This window comes from Crocuta crocuta, unplaced genomic scaffold, assembly GCF_008692635.1.
Source record: "Crocuta crocuta isolate KB4526 unplaced genomic scaffold, BGI_CrCroc_1.0 scaffold25, whole genome shotgun sequence".
Lineage (NCBI taxonomy): Eukaryota > Metazoa > Chordata > Mammalia > Carnivora > Hyaenidae > Crocuta > Crocuta crocuta.
This window is the reverse complement of record NW_027532015.1, coordinates 6,526,559-6,551,276: the sequence shown is the minus strand read 5'-3', so window position 1 is coordinate 6,551,276 and position 24,718 is coordinate 6,526,559. Positions and strand designations below refer to the sequence as shown.

Sequence of the window (24,718 nt, the reverse complement as noted above, 5' to 3'; positions counted from 1 at the left end):
ACCCTTCCAGAGTGCTACATACAGTGCTTAGAAACGATCAGATGAATAGTTCTTTTTAAAATCCTCTACCATATGTAACTTCATAGCAGGGAAAAGGGGGTAATAAATATGAAAAGGAAACTAGAAAAGAGGCCAAATGAAGAAATCCATTCACTCCCTGAGCTTGAATCATAAAAATATAGAATAAAATTAAGATTACAGTTTTAAAATCAAGATGGGAAAATGAAATTTATTATTGTGATAATCTGCAAGTAATATATTACTGCATTTTAGAAATTTTTGATGAAGAACTTTAACATACTATAGATAGCATAATACTGAGGTTGAAAATGTCTATTTGATAAAAAAGCAGACATAGTATAATAAAAAATTAATTTTTAATCAAAAGATTCAGGGCAAATTCTCTGTCACTTATTAGCCATAATCTTCAGACACTAACTAAGCCAGAATTCTGAACACCACTTTTCTTATGTAAAATGGGGCTAATACTTCAATGTTTGGGCAATAATGAGGATAAAACAGAATATATACATGAAGGTGTTAGGTATAATACCAAATGCTTATAGAAAATGATCATTTCTCAGATATGATGCTAGATTTTAATGACTTGAAAATATTTTAAATAGTACATTCATTATTCACGTATTTCTAAGAAGAGGCATATTATTTATCTGTGACACTCAAGTATTCTATAGATTTTACTCACAATTATCCCACTCAATTAATTTGGGATTGTGACAGAGTGTTATTAGTAGGAGACATAATTTCCTAATTTGTGCCTAATTATTTCTTAGCTGAAATAAAGGAAAGTTTAATTTTTTGAAAAAAATTTCCCATTAAAAAGTTGTATGGTTTAAGATGGTAGCTACACTTGGGATGAGCACAGCATCGCATATAACATATACAGCTGTCCTATTACTATATTATACGCCTGAAACTAATGTAACATTGTGTTTCAACTACAGTTCAATTAAAACAAACAAACAAGCTGCCTGACAGCCTTTCATTATGCATTTTGAAGGACAGATCACTTAAGATTTTAGATTGAAGCCAGGAAGACTACAGTCACAGGCACACTTAGTAATTGAGAGGGCAATGACAATGATGGTGATGATTAAGAATTATTTGAGAAAATCTAAATTTGCAAACCCTGCTAGCTACAGTAAGTATTTCCTAGGCAATGTCCTAGAGAGATTTGCACATAGAGTTGCATGTACTATATTTGTACAATTTATCAAGAATATATAATAATGTCTTTTTCCTGTTATTAGTTACTGATAATAAAAATCTGTATATGAACAGGTTGAGAAGTGGTAAGAATCTGAGGTCACTTCATATTACCATAGTTAGTAATACCACTCTTCATTTATGTTTCTATTAGTTTTCAGTGTATAACCACACTTCACATTAAGAATACTAATACTTCAAGGGGGCTAAACGAGTGGCACTATCTATATTTTATTGATAAGGAAACTGAGATCCATCACTTCACACAACATACACAAGTTCAGAGCGCTACAACTATAGCAAACAAGAAGCCCCATCTTCTTCACAGTTCTTGTCTAGAGCTACTTCTACTCAGTTTCTGTGAGTCTTCTGAACTCTATGCCAGTCAGGACAAGAGACACTTTCTAGTTCTGGTCCTGTTATGCTGAAAAGCTAATAACCAAAGACAGACCACTCAGTTCAAAGAGGCTTAGAAGATTTGTTTGTATCAGACAAAAACACAAATTTCTCTGGACAACTAATTTCTTTAAGGTGTTATTAGGTAAATGAGAAAAATAGTAAATTCTTTCCATGACTGTGTGTGTACCCAAGGAGACTAATAATGGATTAGTAATCTTTGTGGGAAGGTCAAAAGAATTGGAATTTATCACAATATGCCTTTCTAGTTCTAACAATGAAGAGCTATATACACAAATTTTGTGAGGAATGTAGAAATAAAGTAGCATTTGCATATCTTGAGTTATCAAAGTGGTTAAAACTGTACTTCAGCATTATGAAATACTTATATGATTTCAAGAACTATATTCCACTGACTTTTGGAGAGACTAAAATCAAATGATCTAAACCAAAGCTATTAGAGAAGGTTTTAAAGGTCATTTTTTAAAAAGGCACATTTACATCAGTAATTTTCCCATTATTTAAAAGAAAGCTCTTAAAAGTCATTATAATACAAAAGCTATAAAACTATGCAGTATTATATTACAAATGCAGTAACAGACTAATAATAATAGATTCTGTCAAAAAGAATATTCTGTGATTCACTACAGTTGCAAAAAAAATAACACTTTTTAGGTAGCCAGAAAAGTTACCATAAAAATTTAGAATAAATTTCTTCAAAGAATGGATGCTTCTAACATAAAGATGGAGGTACTGTGCTTATTGCAAATTAAGTATAAAAGTCGAAGTCATGGAAATGAAGCTACTGAGTAAATGAAATAATAGAAAGCCGATGTACAATTTTATATTCTCAATAGGACTGTATGAATGAGAATTCCAGTTGTTTCTACATTCTTGCAACATGTGATCTGTTTAATTTAAGCCATCTTAATAAAGGCATATAGGGGTGTTCTTGTGTTTTGAATGTGTGCGTACCTAATGACTAATGATGATGAACATCTACCTTTTCCTATGTTTTTTGGCATCTCTATATATTCACTGCAGTCTCTGTTCAAACATTTTGCCTATTTGCATTGGCTGTTTTCTATTATTGGTTTTTAATAGTTCTTTTCATATTCAGTAGTCCTTTCTCAGATATGTGATTTGCGAATATTTTCTCTATTCAATGACTTATCTTTTAATTTTCTTTTTTTTTTTTTAAGTGTTTATTTTTGAGAGAGAGAGCAAGCATGAGGAAGGGGCTGAGAGAGAGAGAGAGAGAGAGAGATGATCTGAAGCAGACCCTGTGCTGACAGCAAAGAGCCGAGCATGAGGCTAGAACTTAAGAACTGAACCATGAGATCATGACCTGAGTCAAATTTGGTCACTTAAACAAGTGAGCCACCCATGAGCCCCTATCTTATTTCCTTATGCCTTCTGAGGTGTAGAGGTTATTAATTTTGATGAAATTAAATGTATCAATTTGGTGTCATCCCTCAATCTTTACCTACCTAACCCCAAATCATAATTTTTTTTATCTTTTGTGTTTTTTTCTAAGTTTTATAGTTTTAGGCTTTAATTTCAGTTTACTATCCTCTGTATTATGAACTGTTTATATAGTGCAATGATGAAGTTTAGTTTTTGAGTATGGATATCTAATTGCTCCAGCACCATTTACTGAAAATATTAACTTTTCTCCACTGAAATACCTTTGCATCTTTGTGGAAAAATCAAATGATCATAAATAAGTGGGACTATTTCTGGACTCTATTCTGGTCCATTGGTCTATTTGTCTATCTTTATGCCTATGTCGTACTGTCTTGATTACTATAGTTTTAAAATATGGCTTGATTCAGGTAGTACAAATCTTCCAATTGTTTTGTTCTTTTCTAAAGTTGTTTTGATTATTCTAGATGAATTTCAGAATCAGCTTCTCAGCTGCTAGAAAATAGCCTATGGACATTTTGACTGGAAAATTCTGATTGTATTAGCTATATATTAATTTAGGATGAACCAGCACCTTAACAATAAAGTTTTCTGATCCATGAACATGGTATAATTAGGTGTGCTTTAATTTCTTTCAGCAATGTTTGCAATTTCAGTGTTTTTGTGACTTTTGTAAACATCTTACACATATCTTTTCAAGCTGATACTTAAGTATCTCATATTTTTTTGATACTACTAAGAACAGTATCATCATAATTTCTAATTATTCATTCCTAACATATAGGAATAAAATCAACTTTTATATACTAATCTTGTATAATGCAACTTTGTAGAACTCACTTATTAGTTCTAGTAATTTTCCTGCTGGATAATCATATTAGCAAATAAAGACAGTTTTATCTATTTTTCCTATTCAAACTGGTAACTTTTATTTCTTTTAATTGTCTTATAGCACTGGAGAGAATTCAGGTACCATTTTGAACAGAAATGGTGATGGGACATTCTTGATTTGTTCATGATCTTAGAAAACATTCAGTTGTCAACAATAAAGTGTAACATTAACTATAGGTCTTTTATAGATGCCTTTTATCAAAGTGAGAAAGTTATCTTTGATTCCTAGATTGCTGGAGGTTTTTATCAGGAATGGATGTTGAATTTTATCAAATACTTTTCTTATATTTATTGAGAGGTTGACAAGGTTTTCCCTTCTCAGTTAATTTCATGAATTACATTAATTAATTTTTAAACATTAAACCAAACTTACATTCCCAGAATAAATTCTACTTGGTCATAAAGCATTATTTTTTAAAATGTATTGTTAAATTCATTTTGTTAAAAAATTTTAAAGAATTTTCTATGTTCTTGAGTGATACTGGTCTTTGGTTTTGTAATCAGGATAATGGTGCCTCAAAATAAGTCGAGAATTATTTTTTTCTTTTTAATTTTCTGGAAGAGTTTATATAGATCTGATATTATTTCTTCCTTAAATGTTTGGTAGCATTCACCATTGAAGTCACCTGGGCCTAGAATTTACTTTGTGGTTAAGTTTTCTAACAGTAAAATTAATTTCTTGAGTAGATGCAGGGCTATACAGTTTATTTCTTATTGAGTTGGTTTTGGGAATTTGTGTCTTCTAAAGCATTTGGTCATATATGTAAGTTGTCAAATTTCTGGCATAAAGTTGTATATCAGATTCCTTTATGATTTTTTAAAGATCTGTAGACTATGTAGTGATGTTACCTCTCTCACTCACGATTCCTGATAACAGTAATCTGTGTCTTTTCTTTTCCCCTAAAATAGTTTGACTAGAGGTTTATAACTTCTCACTGATCTTCTCAATTAACCAGCTTTTGATTTTATGGTCTCTTTCTACTGGATTTGTTTTCTTTTTAATTGATTCCTGCATTGCTCTTTATTATTTTCTGTCTTTTCATGACTTGGTACTTCATTTGCTTTTCTTTTTTTAGTTTCTTAAGGTATCAGCTGAGGTCAATGATTTACAATTTTTTCCTAAGTTGGTGTTCAGTCCTATAAATTTCTCTTTAATTACTGATCAAGGCTCCACAGCTCTTGATATTTTCATTTTAACCCACTTAAAAATATTTGCCAGTTTCCCTTTTTATTTATTCTTTAACCCAAGGGTTACTCAGAATTATTTTAATTAGTTTCAAATTATTTGGGGACTTTCCAGTTATCTTTGATATCTAATTCCTTTGTGTTCACAGAATGTACTTTTTAAGACTTGAATCCTTTTAATTTTTTTTAATGTTTACTTATTTATTTTCAGAGGGAGAGAAAGAGAGCGATCAGGGGAGAGGCAGAGGCGGGNGAGAGAGGGGTGGGGGGGGGGGGGAGAAAGAGACTCACAAGAGGGCTCAAAACAGGGCTCAAACTCATGAACTATGAGATCATGATCACAGCTGAAATCAAGAGATGGAAGCTTAACTGACTAAGTCACTTAAGTGCGTCAAGACTTGAATCCTTTTAAATTGCTTTACAGCCCAGAAAATGCTCTGTCTTGGTATGAAAGCATTCCGTGTGCACATGAAAAGAATGTGTATTCTTTGGTGGGTTAAAGTGTCCTATAACTGTTGACTATGACAGTTAGTTGTTACTGTTGAGTTTCCCATGTTTCTATTTTCTGTCTTCTTGTTCTATCAATAATTAGAAGCAGGATGTTGAAATCTCGGACTAAGATTATGGATTTATCTATTTCTAATTATAGTTCTATCAGTTTGTGTTTTATTTATTTTTAAGCCTTGAGTTTTAGTGCATAAACATTTAGGTTTATTTTCCAGGGTAACACTATATCCTTAGTAATACTCTTTGCCTGGTGATAATATATCACTCCCGCTGTTTTTGATTAGTGTTAATATAGTATATCTTTTTTCATCCTTTTACATTTGCATCTTTAAATAAAAATAGGGTTTCATATAGATAGTATATTATTAGACACCGCTTTTTTAAAAATCCATTTTGAAAATCTCTAATTGGGGCATTTAGACCATTTGCAGAAGCAGCAAAGTAACAGAGAATGAATTTACCCCTCCTTTCTGACACAAGTAAAACTAGCATACAAAATATATGAAACAATAGACTGTAAACCACCAGATACTGGCAATAAAAAGCAGTAATCCCTGAGAGATGGGAAATACCAATTAAACATCTTTCCATGAAATATAAGATTCTCTATTAACATGCTTATTTTTGTGCATAATGTATAACACCATAACTATGTCTATACATATTGTGTTTGTGTATTTGTCTATCTCTCCTTGCTATGAATTTAAGGTCCACAAGATCAAAGACTTGACTTTGCTTTACTGTAGTATCTTTAATACTGAGATCATACCTGGTGCAGAACAGACACTAATAGTTGTTGAAAGAATGAATTTACAAATATTATTATTGTGTAAATTGATGATAATATTCCCTTGAATATGTCAGAATTTAACCATTCTTCTATTTCTAGGTATTTTGGTTGTTTTCAGTTGTTCACTACTATAGACTAAGGTCAATAATTTATTGCCAAATCTTTGTTTACATCCTAACTTTCCTAAACAACAACAACCACCACCTTCTACAAGTGGAAATGCTTGGTGAAAGCACACATTAACTTTGAAGGTTTTTCAAATGTTTTGCCTAAGTGCTCTCCATTAGGTCGAGCCTACCTTACCTAAGATCAGTAGTGTGTGAGAATGCCTTCCTTGGGGGATTTTGATTTCTACTACACCAAATCTGTCTCATTAAGTATTTAGAGGAATCAGAGATAACAAAACAATCACCTTCTACCTTTAATGATGTGGATGCCTGCTAAGCCATTGAGAGCGCAAACTAGTTGCCGATGTGCTTCTTCACACTCCGTTCCACATTTCTTCTGCAGAGATGTTAGCAGCTCTTCCATTGTCATGGTGCTACAAGAAAAGGGAGATTATTCAGAACGGAAAAGAAAATCCTAAGTGACAATATTATATCACATAAGATCAAGAGTATCAGACTCTTACAGAGTCTTTGTTTATCTTCAGGATCTTTCCTTTCACTTCCATTTTTAACACTATCACTTTCAACTCAATTAGTTTTTACTAGAATGACAAGTTTGGTTTTTGTTTTTTTGTTTTTTTAACCTGATTCCATCATTCTTTACCTTTTCCAAGTTAGGTAAATGGAGAAGGGAACTAGAAAATCTTCCTAAAATATGAAATACAACATGGTATGTTTGAAACAGTCTGGGTGTTAGAAGATAAGACTATTCTGAATCTCTAGCATTATAACTAATGAATCTCCATGAGCCTGAATTTTTTTTATCTGTAAAAAATGAAGATTCTCCAAGGATCATATCAAATGCCATTTCTGTCAAGGCTGTCTAAAATTAACCGTTTATATAAAAATTATTTCCATATTCTGTCTATAGCCATGTATGTATACCTCTTATATTTGTTTGCCTTATTTTATAGGAATCTAAAATCTTTGTCATCTCCCTTATTTGTCTAGAAACTGCTTAAAGGCAAAAATATAATTCCTCTTTATATATTCTTTAATAACACTTCAACTTTTTAATACCGGGTACTAAAAAACAAAACAAAATAACACAAAAAACACACCAGTTGCTGAGTCACAGTCTGATGAACAAAAATTTCTGGGACAATAATGGACTGGATACTGTGGACACAAATAACTCAATGTATTAGGATGAAATAATCAAACAGACAGAATTATTTAGCACAATTAAAAAGAAAATACAGTAATCTAATTCATCTAATTCCCTGATATGGGAACCAAAAAACAGAGTAAGAACAAAAGCCTTTCATATCTGAAGTGCGGCCAAAAAAACCCAAAACAAAACAAAAACAAAAAAACCCAGACTAAAACAACAAAACCCCACAACAGTCCTAAATTTAAAAGAATTGTCAAAAACCACAAAAAAATAATTTTGGGAATGTGACTCTTTCATAAATGGAGTTCCATGCCAAAGAAAAACCACACTGCTAAACTAACTGACAACAGCTCAGTTCTAAGACCCTGAATGAACCTGGGGGCTAGAAAGCTAATAGCTTCAACACTGTCTATGACTACTACAGTATCAATTGCAGTGTAAGGAAATTGACAATAAAACCTCTTCTGGAGCGGCAAAAACTCCCCACGAACGGCCTGCGGGTGGCAGCAGGCCTGCCTGAGCCTCAGCAGTGGATACAGGATGGAGGTGACCGTCCTTCGGTCCAGGCTGCTGAGCTTCAGTGCCCAGTCAGAAATCTTCCTGAGCTTTACTACCGCATCCTGGCAGCACACTTCATGCTGGCGGTGATAGAAATGTCTTTCCACTGGAGAAAAGTGAAGCCAGTGGATTTCTTCTGTCTGAGGGGGTATTTGGATCTGTAGGGAGAAGAAAAAAAGGATTTCACCTGAAAATTGAATTTTCCATCCCAACTCTTGCTCCTCTTTTCTTGTAATGTCCTTAATCAGTAAAAACTTATCCTACTGACTTGGTCAATCACATCTTTCTTTGCAGACCTCCATAGTATCTTGGCAATAAAGCTGTAGAGGAGCTGAGGATTCTTCCTGCAGTAAGGGCGATAGAGAAGTCGAACCCACCAGTGTTTGACACAATAAGGTTCAATACCAAGAAACACCACCAACCCAAAAAGATCTGAGAAGAAAAAATAACAACAACAACATATTGAGAATAACTGTTTCCATATTTCTTTATTACTATTTTGAATAATCACTTTCAATAACATTACACAGCACACATTACTTTCCATGAATTAAAATGCAGATTGTATAGACTCTTGAATCTGAAAGTTAATTCTACTTTGACTTACTTTTGTTGATTACTTATATTGCTCTAGGTTTTGTGCTAGGAGCTAAAAGGTTCCACAAACCTTGTACTTAATTCAAAAGTCTGAAATTTCCGTCAGAAGTAAACTAGAAAATGACTCACTTGTATGCACCTGATCAAGAGATAAATAAGAAGAATCAGGCATTGAGACTACTGGATTCAGGACTTGCAGGATTAGAAAAAAGTTTGAATGACATAGGTGATATGAAGAATATTCACTGATCCAATATTCGTTATACTTTTTGGTCTAACTCTACTTTTGGGAAATAAGACTAAAACAATAATAAAAAATAGAGACAACCTTAATCTGCACAGTGATATTCATACCAACAACATATAGAAAAAAATGACCCAAATAAAGGAATGATTATATAAATCATGTATTACTTTCCATAAGACAAAACCTTTCTTTTCATTTTTCAAAATTTTAATTTAAATTTTAGTTAGCAAATAAGGTTATATTGATTTTAGGAGAATTTATTGATTCATCATTTACACATAATACCCACAGTTCATCACAATGAGGGCCCTCCTTAATGCTCATCACCCATCTAGCCCATCTCCCCACCCACCTCCCTCCATCAACCCTCAGTTTGTTCTCTATAGTTAAGAGTCTTTTCTGGTTTGCTTCAGCCCTTCCTTAGTTTCCCTCCTTCCCTTATGTTCATGTGTTTTGTTTCTCAAATTCCACATATGAGGGAGATCATATGATATTTATGATGCAACCGATCTTCTGATCCAGCAGGTCTTATGTTTGTTAGATTTACTTTGTGGTACTTGTACATTTTATGATTGGGCAATTCAACATTATATTCCATGTTTTGCTCACTTAACATTATACCTTACATGGTTTTTGTATTTATGATGTAGTTAAAACAGTTTTTTTTAATATTTATTTTTGAGAGACAGAGACAGAGCATGAGAAGGGAAGGGGCAGAGAGAAAGAGAGGGAGACACAGAATCTGAAGGAGCCTCCAGGCTCCAAGCTGAGAGCAAAGAACCCGACGTGGGGCTTGAACCCACGAACTGCAAGATCATGACCTGAGTTGAAGTCGGAAGCTTAACCGACTCAGCTACCCAGGCGCCCCTATGATGGATTTTTAAAACTTGAAAAACTGCTTAGGATACAATGTTAAGTAGAAAAAAAAGGTATAAAATTATGCATGCAGTATGAGGACAAATATACAAACATTTATATAAAAATGATTGGAATAGTGGTTATGTCTTTAAATGAAGATTGTGGCTGAGTGTAATTTTCTTTATATATTTTTTGTATTAAACATGTTCACATTGGGCTATATTCTCTTTAGAAACCATAAATTTTCTTTTTTTTATAAAAAGGCCATGCTCCTACCTACAACATTTATTCTGAAGATTCCTAACAAATATTTAGGTTAAGTTACTCTGACAGCTTCTGAGAGTTAACATCTAAAAAAGAAACACTGCTTACATGCAGATATCGATTGAGTGTGCTTCTATTTAAATCAATCCAATTACCTATGTGCTATCTCTTCTTTGAGGTCCAAAAGGTGCCTCAAACTCAACGTGCCAAAATCGAATTCATAATCTTTTTGCCCAAACATGCTTCTCCTCCAGTGTTATTCACTGGGAGAGAGTCGCTGTACATGGAGTTACGCTACTTAGAAGTTTTGGCATCTCCCCATCACTGAATAAGCCTTACTAATTTTTCTCTTATCCATTTTTTTTTTTCCATTTCTTCAGGACAACTGTAATTAAAACCCAGAGTGTCAGTATCAACTTGCCTAGATTACTTATTGTAGTCATCTGATATTCTAGTATCCACTCTGTCCCACTTCTAAATGATTCTCTGTACTGCAATTAGATTGAGTTTTTGAAATCCAAATCTAACCATGAGATGATCCCCAATCACTTTGTTTAAGTCCTTTTAATAGTTCCTACTATTCTTAGGAAAATAAACAGATAAAATTATTCATCACAGCCTACAGACTCCTCCATGGTCTGATCTATATCCACCTATTCAGTCTCTTAACCTACTGTGTTTTCCTCAGCATTCTGTATTCTAGTCACACTAATATCCTTCCATGCTCTTCCCGCCAGATTATCTTTGTATTTTCTGTTTCCTTTATGCTAGAGAATTCTTCCCTATTCACTAAACGCATATTAATATTTCATATCCTGGCTCACCTGTCCCTTCCTTCTGGATCCCTATTATGTGATGTCACAGAACCAGACATCTTTCCTGAAGCCTATTATACTTTGAATTTTACATTTATATTATACATTAAAGTTACTTTTACAGCAATCGTAACATTTGAGTTAAGAATAAATACATCTTCCCCTCTAAGCTGTAAGCTCAAGGTCAGGAATCGAGCCTATTTTTTTTATTATACTTCACAAAGAATAAATGAACCAATAAGTGCACCACAAGGTACTTAAGTAATTTAGAGTCAACACTTTTGAAAAAGCTAAAATGAATACACAAATATACAAATGGAAAATAAGAATAACAAAAGCAGCAGTGGAAGCAGCTACCACTCACTGAATATTTAATACGTGCCAGGTACTGTGCTAAATGCTTTGCATACTTTATTATAATTAGTCTTAAAACATCTTACTTTACAAATAAGGAAAATAAAAATTTGAATGTTTATGTAATTTCTTTACGGACATACAACTCAAAAGTCAGTATGTCACCACGGTTCATATATCCTGAAAAACCAGTGCTTTGCATATACTATGCAAACAAGTATGTTACAGACATGGAGTGGGGAGGATGGGAGGAGAGGGCAGCATTCTTGCTACCTGACTTTGTTTCTGCCTGCCTGTAGAAACATACTAAAGGCCTGGCAAATTATGGAATGAAAACATCCTAGCCTCATGTCCCTGCTCAGTATGTAGTCAACCTGGGATTTACAAGATCTCTGGTTGTTGCTAACTAACAAATCATCAAATTTGATTTATCTCTATCAATCTAGCATAGTGGTTCTCAATGGAGGTGGAGGTTGAGTGGTATGATTTTGTCCCCCAGCGGATAACAGGCAATGTCTAAAACACATCTGTAGGTGTCACAACTGCAGAAGTGCTACTGCCATCTAGTGGGTAGAAGCTAAATATCCCAAGATGCATAGGACAGCTCCCAACAAAAAAGAACTATCTGGACCCAAATGTCAATGGTCCAAAGTTGAGAAACCTTGCTCTAACACCAAAAGAAAACCAATGGGACTTCTATTTCCAGACATAATAAAGTAACTATGCACCTTTCCTTCTCCTCTCTCTCTTTCTTGCTACATTCTTTCTGTTTTCTACCTACCACTTTGGACCTCTGAGTTCAGTTTAGACCTGCATCTACATTGCTCAGGAGGGCACAATGATGGTTTAATTTAGGACAATGGGACTACTTACAGTCTATGCATCCTCATAAAAACAAAGACCATCCAATTCCATTTAAAAAGACAAATGCTTAAAACTACCAGGTGTGAAATACAAATATATGTACAATCATTTATGTAAGGATTTCAACAAAGTTAAAAATACTTTTTCCTCAAAAAAACCCCAAGTTTTTCAAATATACACAAAATGTGAGGAAACCATACACTACCCTCTAATCCTCTTTGTACTGGAGTGCCACTGATACACCAGCGATTAATCCCACTCAAACGCTGAGCCATTTCTGCAGCCTAATGATAGAGAAATAAGCAATAAAAAGAGAAAAAAAAAGATAAAATTAGGAATATTTTTACTCCTGAGAATAGCCCATGAAAAGCTATGCTTCAGGACAGGCACATTTGCTCTTATGCAGTTATCAAACTCAAAGTTGAAGGTCATATTCAATGGGCCATCTTCTAGTACAGTGGTTCTCATTAGCAGAAGGCTGCCATGAACAGTCCTCAAAAGAGGAGGGATAGTTCAAGTACGTAAAGAATGAAAAGGCTCCCTGAATGACTGATACATTCCTCATGCTACCACATCCACATGAGTACCTTGTAAACCAATGTACTAAGAGATAAGATTCATAAATTGAGTGCAGATTACAAACTGGCCAAAGAAAATGGAATAAAGACATATGAACAAAGGCTAAATCAAACTCTATCCTCTAAAGTAGCATTCTCTGTTATGATATGATCTCTCTGATAAAAAGTTCAACTTTGGCCCAAAGCTATCAGAGCCTATATGATGAGCTTTCCACTTAGCAGAAATGCTACTAAAGTCCCTAAACAGAATTTACTTTGATCTGCATCACACATAAACTGCCATCTTATTCAAATACACATGGACATTGCATATAAAGCAGCAATTTACATAGTACCAAAATAATTCCCAAGGGCTATGTAGTTCAGAGCACAAGGGAAAAGCAAATTACTAGTTTAACAACAAACTTTTGGCCAAAATCAATACTGTGGGTTAATTATACTTAAATTATTAATATTTTTACGGACAATTTCCTCAATCTCATTCCTCTTTTTTCTCCCCCAGCCCTCAGAGGTTGTGCAGAAATTCTCACTTTTACAGCAGGACATTCAACCATCTGGGCTTCATCAAGGCAGATCCTCCACCATTCCACAGCTACGAGGGGGCTAGGAATGGCCATATAGCGCTTCTGGTTCCGTAAACGACGTCCGTCCTCACTGTTGCTGTGTGGGATATCTACATAGTTTAGTTCTGAACGAAGGACATCATAGGTAATGATAACTATATCCTGTTCAGCCAAAAAATGAGGTTGTAAAAAACCATCTTTCTTCACTCCTTGATATACCTAGGAAACAACCGCAGACAGTTACTGCAGAAAGGCTCATTAAATAACTGAAATATCTCATCAGATAACTGAAATATTCATTCTCCTATATGCTTACTGAGCCCTTGCCATTGTTTAGTTTAGTACCAAACATGTTATGAGATACATTCCATACATGTCTAGAGAAAGCCACATTAGGGTGGAAGACCAGCAACATAAACAATGGGAAGGGAAACGTAAGAGACAGCACAGTGGAAAGACCAATACTATGGCTGAGAAGGTAAATTCAGAGGAGTTAAAATTTAAGCTGGATCTTAAAAAACAATTTCGGAGTTTTCACAGGTGGAGAAAGGGAAAAAGGACTTAAGGGTAGGTAGGTAGGTAGGTAGATAGATGCAAAAGCACAGAGGTAAAGAACTAGAACAAGAAGAGCTATAATTTCCTGAATGCCTTTTATGTTTCAGACACTATGCTGCACTCTATCTCCTATCTTCAGCAACAATCTTGTTAGTGGTTGTTATTCCTATCCCACATATAAGAAACAGGAAGTGACCTGCTCATAACTTGCAGAGCTCAGATTCAAACAAATCAAAGTTTATCTACCCAACAAAACTGAGCTCCTTAATGGCAAAGAGGAGGTTTTACTTATTACTGTACTCTCTCTTCCTGTCTATGATAGTAGCTGAAATGTTGAAAATCTTAAATAACATTTGTGTGGAAAGAAGGAAAGAACAAAGGGAGTGAAGAATACTAACATTACTCAACAAAAAGGGTTTAGAGGGAAAATATCTCAACACAGTAAAGGCCATATATGACAAACCCACAGCTAACATCGTACTCAACAGTGAAAAACTGAAAGCTTTCCCTCTAGGGTCAAGAACAAGATAAGGCCGTCTACGCTCACCACTTTTATTCAATATAGCTGAATAGTCCTAGCTGCAGCAATCAGATGAGAAAAAGAAATAAAAGGTACCCAAATTGGTTAAGAAAGGTCTGTCACTATTACCAGACGACATAATAGTATATATAGAAAACCCTAAATATTCCTCCTAAAAACTATCAGAACCAGTAAGTGAATTTGGTAAAGTTACAGGATACAAAATTAATATACAGAAATCTGTTGTACTTCTATACACTAATAAAATAGTTACAGAAGGAGAAATTAGGAAAATCATTCCAATTAGTTATACCAAAAGAATAAAAACCTAGGAATAAATTTAACCAAGAAGGTGAAAGACCTATACTCTGAAAATTATATTGATGACAGAAATTGAGGATGACAAATAGAAAGATAAACCATGCTCATGAACTGGAAAAATTAATATGGTTAAAATGTCCATAGTACCCAAGTAATCTACAGATTCATGCAATCCCTATTAGAATACCATTAGCATTTTCTCATACAATGAGACCATGTACTCCTAAAATTGGTATGGAACCACCAAAGACCTTGAATACCCAAAGCAATATTTAGAAAGAACAGAGCTAGAAATATCAGAAACCTAGATATCAAGATACACTACAAAGATGCAGTAATCAAGAATATTGCACTAGCACAAAAATAGATACACAGATCATGGAATAGGACAGAGAGCCCAGACACTCATGCTTAGACAGTTAATTAATCCATGACAAAGGAGGCAAGAATATACCATGAAGAAAAGACAACAAATGGTGCTGGGAAAACTAGACAACTATGTGCCAAAGAATAAAAGCGAGCCACTTTCTTATACCATACAAAAATTAACTCAAAATGGAACAAAAACCTAAATGCGAGACCTGAAGCCATAAAATTCTTAAAAGAAAACATAGGAAGTCATGTTTCAGATGTTGGCCTTAGCCACATATTTATGGATATGTCTCCTCAAGCAAGGGAAACAAAAACAGAAGTAAACTGCTGGGAACAGCAAAAATAAAAAGCTTTTGCATAGCAAAGAACACTATCAAAATTTAAAAGCAACCTAGTATATGGGAAAAGATATTTGCAAGTGATATATCCATTTAAGGGTTAATATCCGAAATATATAAAGAACTTATAGAGCTCAACACCAAAAACAAAACAACTTATTAAAAAATGGGCAGAGGATCTGAATAGACATTTCTCCAAAGAAGACATACCAATGGCCAATAGACACATAAAAAAATGCTCACCATCACTAATCAGAAATGCAAATCAAACCAGAGTGAAATATCACCTTACACCAGTTAGAATGGCTGGTATCAAAAAGACAAAAACAAGTGTTGGTGAGGATGTAGAAAAAAGGAAACTATCATGCACTGTTGGTGCGAATGTAAACTGATGCATGCACTGTGGAGACAGTATGGAAGTTCCCAAAAAGATAAAAAATAAAAATTGTATATGATCCAATAATTCCACTACTGAGTATTTACCCAAAGAAAATGGAAATGCTAATTCGAGATAGTCACCCATGTTTACTGCAACATTATTTACAATAGCCAAGTTATGGAAGCAACCTGTGTCCACTGATGAATGGATAAAAATGATGTGGCATATATATATATAGTGGAATACTAGTTATAAAAAAGAACCAGATCTTGCCATTTGTGAACCATGGATGAACATACGGGTATTATGCTAAATGAAAGAAGTCAGACAGAGAAAGATAAATCCCATATGATTTCACTTATATGTGGAACCCTAAGAAACCAAATAAACAAACCAACAAACATAAAACAGTATTATAAATACAGAGAACAAACTAGTGGTTGCCAGAGGGGAGGGAATTGAAGGGGTAGATGAAATAGGTGAGGGGATAAGAAGTACAGATTTCTAGCTATAAGATAAATAAGTCACAGGGCTGAAAAGTACAGCATAAGTAATACAGTCAAAAATACTGTAATAACGTTGCATGCTGACAGATAGTAACTACACTTGTCATGGTGAGCATAACATAATGTACAGGATTGTCGACTCATTGTTAGTCACCTGAAATTAACATAACATTGTATGTCAACTATACTTCAATTTAAAAAAATACTAATATTAGTAAATTACAATGTACTATGTGCCAGTACATTATCAATTCATTTAGCCTTCACAGTAAGACTGTGAGGGGGTATTACTTTTAGAACTTAGCATAGTTCCTGGCATGTTAGGGGTGCTCAATAAATATTTGTTGAAAGACGAAATTCTTATTTTACAGATAATGTGACTGAGGCTTCAGAGGATGACTCTGGATCTAAGAGGCAGAGATGAGACCAACAGCTACTATTACACAGAGCTGCCTTTCTGAGAGTATAAAGTCTTTTTGGTTAACATGATGAATTTTTTCAAAAGCTTCCACATCTTTTAACTCAAAGTGCTTTAACTTCTGAACTTCTGATGTCAGAAAACAATACAGAGTCTACTGTTTTATTTCTCATTCTCAATTTCCTCTTCAAGTTCTGATTTCATAATTACCTTATTAATTTTGGGGATAAACAACAAAGTAATAAAGATTATAAAAAGTATCACAGGGAAGCAAAAATTGACATTTTCCTATCCATTTAAAGAGTCCAAACTGCCTTACCAAGACTCGAAGAGATGATGACCTCACATGCCTGTTGATTTCATCCACCCACTGGTGACAGATGGAACTGGGTGAGATGATCAGAGTTGCTCGTGTTGATACTGGCTCCATTGCAACAAGACAATGGGGGCAGTAGAAAGGCTTAATCTTCAGATTCTTCTCTTCATAATTCACACATTTTGCATGTTGCCACAGGTGGCATTTCAGGCACTGAACACGAGGTTTATGGTCTACCTGGTCAAGTTCACCACATATGCACTCAAAGCGATAATCAGAGGAATTACAGGGACTCACAATATTAGACTGTGGCACATCACCATCAGTAGGGTTTATAGATTCACCTTGGTCCTTTGCTCCATGTTCTTCCTTGATTTCAAAGATACATGTACTTTTAGTAGTGGTAACATCAGTAATTCCAGAGTCACTGGTAGCTGGACAGTGATCTTGTGAATTGAGACTGATGTTAGGCTGACTTCTTCCCTTTTTTGCGGTTAGAACAGGCTTTTTCTTGAATTTACTACGATTTTTCCGAGGCTTATAGTAATAATAATAAGGATCGTCATCATCATCAGATGTGTTTGATGGGAAGTATTCAGAATCTGTGTCTTTGTTCCCTGATTTTCTGGATTCTTTCTGAATTTTCCTTGGACTCCCTACTGCCTATGAAAAATATTATTTAATTAATTTATATCAATATAATCATTTTTCTGAAATTAAATCCCCAACCTTATTTATGATCTTTCCATAAAAATCCAACAGCCACTCTTTGCTACCATTTTCCCAGTAGAGAATCACTCCTGATCACTGGCTTTCAGTCTGCCCTCTGTAAGTAGCAGCTCTGTTGTCTACAGGTCTAAAAAGGAAGGCTCTACTTCTGTATAAGATTTGAAGAGAATGAAAATTAGAAAGATAGGGAGCTACTAATACTTTGACATTAACATCTTATAATTCATATTTTGTCTAAACCAATAAAAGACTAATAGTTTATAATACATAAACATACAAACTTAGGCAATTAACATATCAATTGTGCGAAAATACAGCATTTAAATAAAGTGAAAATTAATCTATTTGTTACTGCAATTAGCAAATAAATTCCTTCTTTCTCCTTTCTACCTGTACCCTCCTGAAATTATTTACTGGGTAACAATTCTGTGAAAGGCATAGTGTTAGATGCTGGCGATACAAATATGAGGAATATTGAGCTCCTGGTCCCCACAAGGTCTGTTGGAAAAGGTGAAACAATAGTACACGAATGCCTACGAGGAGGACATAACAGAGAGGGGCTGTGACGGGGAGTTAGGTGCCAGCATAAGCTTCCTAGAAGCAATGTCAGAGCTGAGGTTGAACAGAGGAGTTGGGACACTTTGAAATGAATGGTATTAATTGGAGATTTTCCTTTCTTGGTGACAGAAGGATTATTGGAAGCACAGAAGTTCACTGCAGCTTTCTACTCTGGCTGAGGAAAATGTTGGATACTTCCTACTCCAGAAAATGAACTTTTTAATCTGTCATTTCCTTCACAATAGACAAGCTGGTAGCTCCACATTTTGACTTACTGTCATTAGTCTTTATCTGATTTATTTATTTTAAAGTCTACTTATTTAAGTAATGTCTATACCCAATATGGGGCTCAAACTCACAACCCTGAGATCAAGAATCTCACGCTCTTGTGACTGAGTCAGTCAGGTGCCCCAATTACCTGATTTATGTTTGCACAGCTATGTAATTATTTTTTTAAAGCAAATTTGAAATTAATAGCCCCCCTCCCAAAGTAGTTTAATAACAAAATCTAAAATTTTATAAGATGACACAAGAAAAATGAGAATATATATAAAAGAAAATGTATATAAAGAGCTAAGCAAATGCAAGACATCATTAATTATTTTTAAACTATAGAACAGATTTTTTAACTGACAACTGCGTGATGAGGACAGAGTCATTTTATTTTTTCTCTCTTTTCTTAATGTTTATTTTTTTGAACGAGAGTGCTCGTGCATGAATGGAAGAAAGGGCAGAGAGAGGTTGAGAGAAAATCCCAAGTAGGCTTCTGCACAGAGCCCAATGTGGAGCTTGATCCAATGAACTGTGAGATCCTGACCTGAGCCAAAATCAAGAGTAAGACACTCAACCGACTAGCCACCCTACTTTTTCTCTTTAAAAAAGATTTTTTTTGTGTTATTTTAAACTCTTTAATATGCTTAACCCATTAATATAACTCGTAGAAATATATATTGAGTACTTGCTATGTGCCAAGCACTCTTCTCTGGGATTAGTAAAATATAGTTTCTACTCTGATGAAACTTATATTAAGGAAGAAAAGGTATTTTACAGCCATATGCGATTTTCCTGGTTTGTTTATCGTCAGTCTCTAAAAGCCTCAGTGTCAAGTGGGATCTGTCAACTCCTTCTGTAAGGCATCATATAGAGCAACTTAAATGTTCTGTTACCTGCTTTTTTGTTTTATCATATATATCCTCTTCCTTGTAATTCTTCCCCAATGTAAAAGTCCCAGAAAAACCATGCCCTTTAATCTGTTTCACAAGACCTTCAAAAATTAAACATTTCAGCATCCGTTTCAGAAGACTCCTGTTCCGCTGAACATCATATCTATATATAGAACTGACATACTTATAGATGGAAAGGATGGAAACTCCTTTTTTTCCATTCATTTCTTTCACAGCTGTCAGGATCATCACACGTGTAGCTATATGCAAAAGGATATGTTAACTTAGTCAAAATAATTGAAATTAAAAAAACAGAATACAGTTATTCTTAATATGCACAGAGAACTAAGAAAAAAATAAAAGATTTTTATTGAAGATATCCTGTCTGTATATCATTTTGAAGAATATGTAATAGAATTTATCTCAATATAATAATAATTTCTGTAATAGAAATAATCTAAAGAATTACTCATTAATTGTTAATCTTCCAAAGCAACTATCATTTAAAATTACATTGAAAACAAAATCTCTCACAATAATCTATGTATATGCTACCATTAGTAAAGGAAACATTTGCTGGCTAGCAGGCTATCCTGGAAAATAAACAAAGCCTGGTTTAAACTGTAAGCTTAAGAAGTTTAAATATAACAGAGAGAACAAGATTTACACCAAGAAACACAGAATCAATCAAATGAAAGAATAAATCTTTACTTTTGTTAAGGTAATATGGCTTGCAATTGACCCCATTTATACAAAGTATAAGCTATGAAAACAATTATTCATAACAATTACAAGATATCTCCCTATAAGAAATATAAGAACTATGACAAAGATGACTGTAAAAAGGTATTTTCTTTCAGAGATTTCATACTTACGGGGACACTGAACTTTTTCTTTTGGTTCAAATTCCGTATTCTGGGTTTCTGTGTTTTTTACTTTTCCTCCAGAATGATGGGATGGAATGAAATAATTCACCACTTTTCCCTGATATAAACAAGATTCAGTAGTCACATAGTGTTTTGCTTTCGGTAATTGGAGCTGCTTGTTAAAATTAACCCTTCTATTAGGAGATGCAAAAGAGTTGTAAAAAAATGATGAAAGAAAGAGCTAAGTATGCTATTCATATACAGAAACCTTATTTTTATTTCAGGGCTACTGCTAGCCATCACTTTTTAAAATTGTGCATATTATCTTAAATTACCTAAATGTTACATGTGGAACTTCTGACATTAACTTTTTTTTAATGTTTATTTTTTTAGAGAGATAGACAGAGCATAAGTGGGGGAGGGGCAGAGAGAGAGGGAGGAGACACAGAATCTGAAGCAGGCTCCAGGCTCCAGCTGTCAGCACAGAGCCTGACGTGGGTTTTGAACCCATGAACTATGAGATCATGAACTGAGTTGAAGCTGGACACTTAACCGACTGAGGCACCCAGGTGCTCCTTCAGAAACTAACTTTTTAAAAGCTTATTTAAATATGGAATTAATATAGAAGTTACCAAGAGTTAAATCATAAAAATATAGAAGTTACTGTAAAACTGGGGCACCTGGGTGGCTCAGTCAGTTGAGCATCTGATTCAGGTCATGATCTTGCAGTTTGTGAGTTTGAGGCCTCCATCAGGCTCGCCGCTGTCAGTGTAGAGCCCGCTTTGGAGCCTTTGTCCCCCTCTCTCTGCCCATGCCTTGCTTATACTCTCTCTCTCTCAAAAATAAACATTAAAAAAATTACTGTAACGCTATATATTCCAACTCATTTTTTTAAACAATGAAATAGGTATTATTCCCTCCTCAAATCTATGAGGTTGGTTTTGCAAACCTGACCCTATCAGGCGGCCACATTATCCCTAAAGTTGTGAACACAGTGAGCCCTGCACGTAATTATACTCTTACCTAGTGTGTTGATTTTAGGTTTTACTTCTGGAAATTATGAACTATGAGCTGCATTTGCTTCAGTGGAGCTGTTTTTCTTTCCTCCATAAAGTCTAAAATTCATATTTCTTTTTTTTCATTTTTTTAAACATTTTTTCATTTTTGAGAGAGAGAGTGTGAGTGAGGGAAGGGCAGAGAAGGAGGGAGACACAGAATCTGAAGCAGGCTCCAGGCTCTGAGCTGTCAGCACAGCGCCTGACGTGGGGCTCAAACTCACGAGCGGAGAGATCATGACCTGAGCCAAAGTCGGATGCTTAACTGAGTGAGCCACCCAGGTGTCCCTAAAATTCATATTTCTAAACACAATTATATATTTTAGAACAAGGACTTTGAGTTTGATTCATTTAGCAATCTAATTACAAAACTACTTACTCTTTAACAAAGTTTTAAGTATTAGATTCTATGACTTACATATCTGAGATCTGTACAATTAAAAAACATTACTCTGAAAAACATTTAGTGGTAACATGGTGGTTTGTAGCAGTGACAAAACATCTGAGGGAGTAACAGTACTTTCCTATGAGTTTCTCTGCCAACTAGAAGGAATCGCGGTGACAGCATATACCCCTTCCTAGTTGGGCAACATCATTTACAAAAACCCTGCCAGGTCACAAACATCTTATTTTCTGTGCCCACTTCAAGTTACCTAATAACTAGTACAAATCATTAGCCTCAGAGGAGACTCAAAGTGTTGGCTTAAGTGCCAAGCAAATGTTCAACATATGATGCTTTTTGAGAACATATGTCCCCTGCTTTCTCAGCCCTATGGTACTCCTCCTACCTCAGGAAGAGTGAGAGCATCTTGTTTGACATCTTGTCGAGTATGTGTCAGAATGAGAGCCAAAACCTCCACTGTCTTTCCGAGACCCATCTCATCTGCTAAGATTCCGCCAAGCAACTGTGGCCCAGCATTTGGGTAATCACGGATCATGCTGAAGGAAAAAACAAGAAAAACATATCACAGGATTGCAAGTAAAAATTACACTATTCCTAAAGAAAACTGTTTTAAAAGTCAAAGTTTTCTTAATTTACATTTTAGTGTGAAACAATTTGAAACGCTAGGTTATTGAATAAAGAACTGTGATAATCAAAAAACTGCCTGAGCGGACAACTGAGTCTGCAGAAACTGGAGTGGTACAGGTAAATAACATCGTTTTTTGTCTCTTCTTTAAGTAAAAGGAGGCATGTCTGCCTTCTTTCTGTGTCTGTGAATAAAAAAATAAGCACAATAACTACTGATTCACCTATGATGTTACTATGTTTAATGATTCCTATAACTTTTATAATAGAAATTACCAAATTTAATGAAAATGAGAAATGGTCCACTTACGATGACATTTTTACTTAAAATTATAATCTCTTTAAATATGAATAACTAAGCATCTTAAGTCTATTATTTTGCATTCATTTATAGAAAAATGACAAGTAGTATTAATTTCATGTTTGTCTTACCTATAAAGGTGGTAAAAATATAAAGTCTAATTAGACTTCAACTTAGTATTTCTTCTTGAGGTACTACCAAGGCTAAAGACATATGCTCCCAATCTCACACAGGTTTTTATAAAACTTTTAATACCTAGCACATAAAGTTTGCCTTACCAGCCTGTATATGGATTGTAGTAGAGTTTCAAGCCCTCAGGTGTAACAATCTCTCGCCATAAGAAATGCAGGGCATTTTCTAAAGAAAAATATAACCATAAGAACAAGTTTTGTTTGTTTTCCTTTCTGTCAGAAAATCACATTAAAATAAAAATGTTATTAGTCAAGAGACTCTCAGAAGCCACATACACATCAAAAAAGCCTAGGATCTCATTCTTTTCTTTCAATATTATTCTTATAATTATTCTTCCTTTGCTTTGGGCACCAACATTTTCCACATAAGTAACTGTTATGATCGAAAAACAAAGGATAGTAAATCATAGAGGATTAGCAGGAAAAGAAAACGAATACAGGAAAACAACTCCTACCCAATGAAGGAAAATAGCTTATCCTTTATAAATCCTTCAAAAAGTTGCCTAAAGTCTTTAAATAACTCAACAGACATATGCTCATGGGCTAATAGATTAACCCAAATCAGACCTAACCTTTTACAGGGGTCTTGGAGCAGAAGGAAAATCTTATTTAACTGAAGAAAAATGTCTTAATACTTAAACTTAATACTTAAAACACTGAAGTACTGAGTGTATTTCAACCAGAATCTTCCACCATCCTTTCCCTTAACATTTTAAGTTGTTTAAACCAACTGCCAAATTAGGATGTATGTCTGAATCTACCAGTGAAACAGCAAGTAATTTTGTTGCCTGCTTTAGAGATTAATAGGTGAAGTAGGAATATAGATACATAGGGTTTATAAAATGAAAAAATTAAAAGACTAAACAGCTTCAATTTATGGGAACCACAGGGGACAAAACTTATAAATGACACATGGGATTTAATCAACAAAATCCGTTCTGTAGTTAAAAAAGAATGAAATACTGCTATATGCAGCATGAATGAATCTCAAAAACATCATATTCAAAGAGGCCAACTTCTCCCCGGCCTCGAGTGCCCACATCTTGCTATTCTATTTACTGCTTCAAAAACAGGCAAAACTAATTGATGGTGATGGTAGTTGCTTAGTTGCCTCCTGAAGGGGTTGAAGTAGGAGAATTGACTGGGCCATGAGGGAACTTTCTGGGGTGATGGAAATATATCATATTAGCACCGTATCATAGATATAAAAGAAACAAGTAAAATCAGTTTTAATAATTTTATTTAGCCTAATATAACCAAAATCTTATCATTTTAATATGTCATCAATATAAAAATTATGAATGAGATATCTGGGCATCTTTTTTGTACTATTTGAAATCTGGTATATATTTTAAACTTATAACACATAATCTGGACAGCCATTTCAAGCCTCAAGAGGCATGTGTGGCTAGTACTTTCTGAGAAAATCCAGTTCTATGTCTTAATTGGGTTACTGGTAACACAGATACATAGATTTGTCCTAATATATCTTACTGTGTCCTTAAGAGCTGTGCATTTTACCCTAAATAACTTATACCTTAATAAAACTACTTAAAGAAAAGTTACTTAAAAAAATTTTTTGGAGAAAAAATAATCCAGTCTGTGGGAAACTACAGAGCTAACAACTTCCTCAATGAATAAATTATAAGAAAAAATACAGAATGTGAAGAGATAAAATCTATGAATTAAAGAAATTTAAGTGA

General features: G+C 34.3%; 1 protein-coding gene across 3 annotated transcripts in view; it reads right to left on the bottom strand.

Annotated features, from left to right (window-relative positions):
* Positions 1–24,718, bottom strand: part of SHPRH (SNF2 histone linker PHD RING helicase) — an 88,899-nt gene that overhangs the window by 50,743 nt on the left and 13,438 nt on the right. For all 3 annotated transcript variants that reach the window (XM_077776013.1, XM_077776014.1, XM_077776015.1), the window contains exons 5-14: positions 23,103–23,181; positions 22,285–22,435; positions 20,451–20,559; positions 19,579–19,835; positions 17,129–17,788; positions 13,368–13,619; positions 12,465–12,543; positions 8,529–8,692; positions 8,162–8,418; positions 6,841–6,962 (exon numbers count right to left, since the gene is read on the bottom strand). In XM_077776013.1, the coding sequence (XP_077632139.1) occupies positions 6,841–6,962; positions 8,162–8,418; positions 8,529–8,692; positions 12,465–12,543; positions 13,368–13,619; positions 17,129–17,788; positions 19,579–19,835; positions 20,451–20,559; positions 22,285–22,435; positions 23,103–23,181 (2,130 nt within the window). The remainder of the gene's footprint in view (positions 1–6,840; positions 6,963–8,161; positions 8,419–8,528; positions 8,693–12,464; positions 12,544–13,367; positions 13,620–17,128; positions 17,789–19,578; positions 19,836–20,450; positions 20,560–22,284; positions 22,436–23,102; positions 23,182–24,718) is intronic.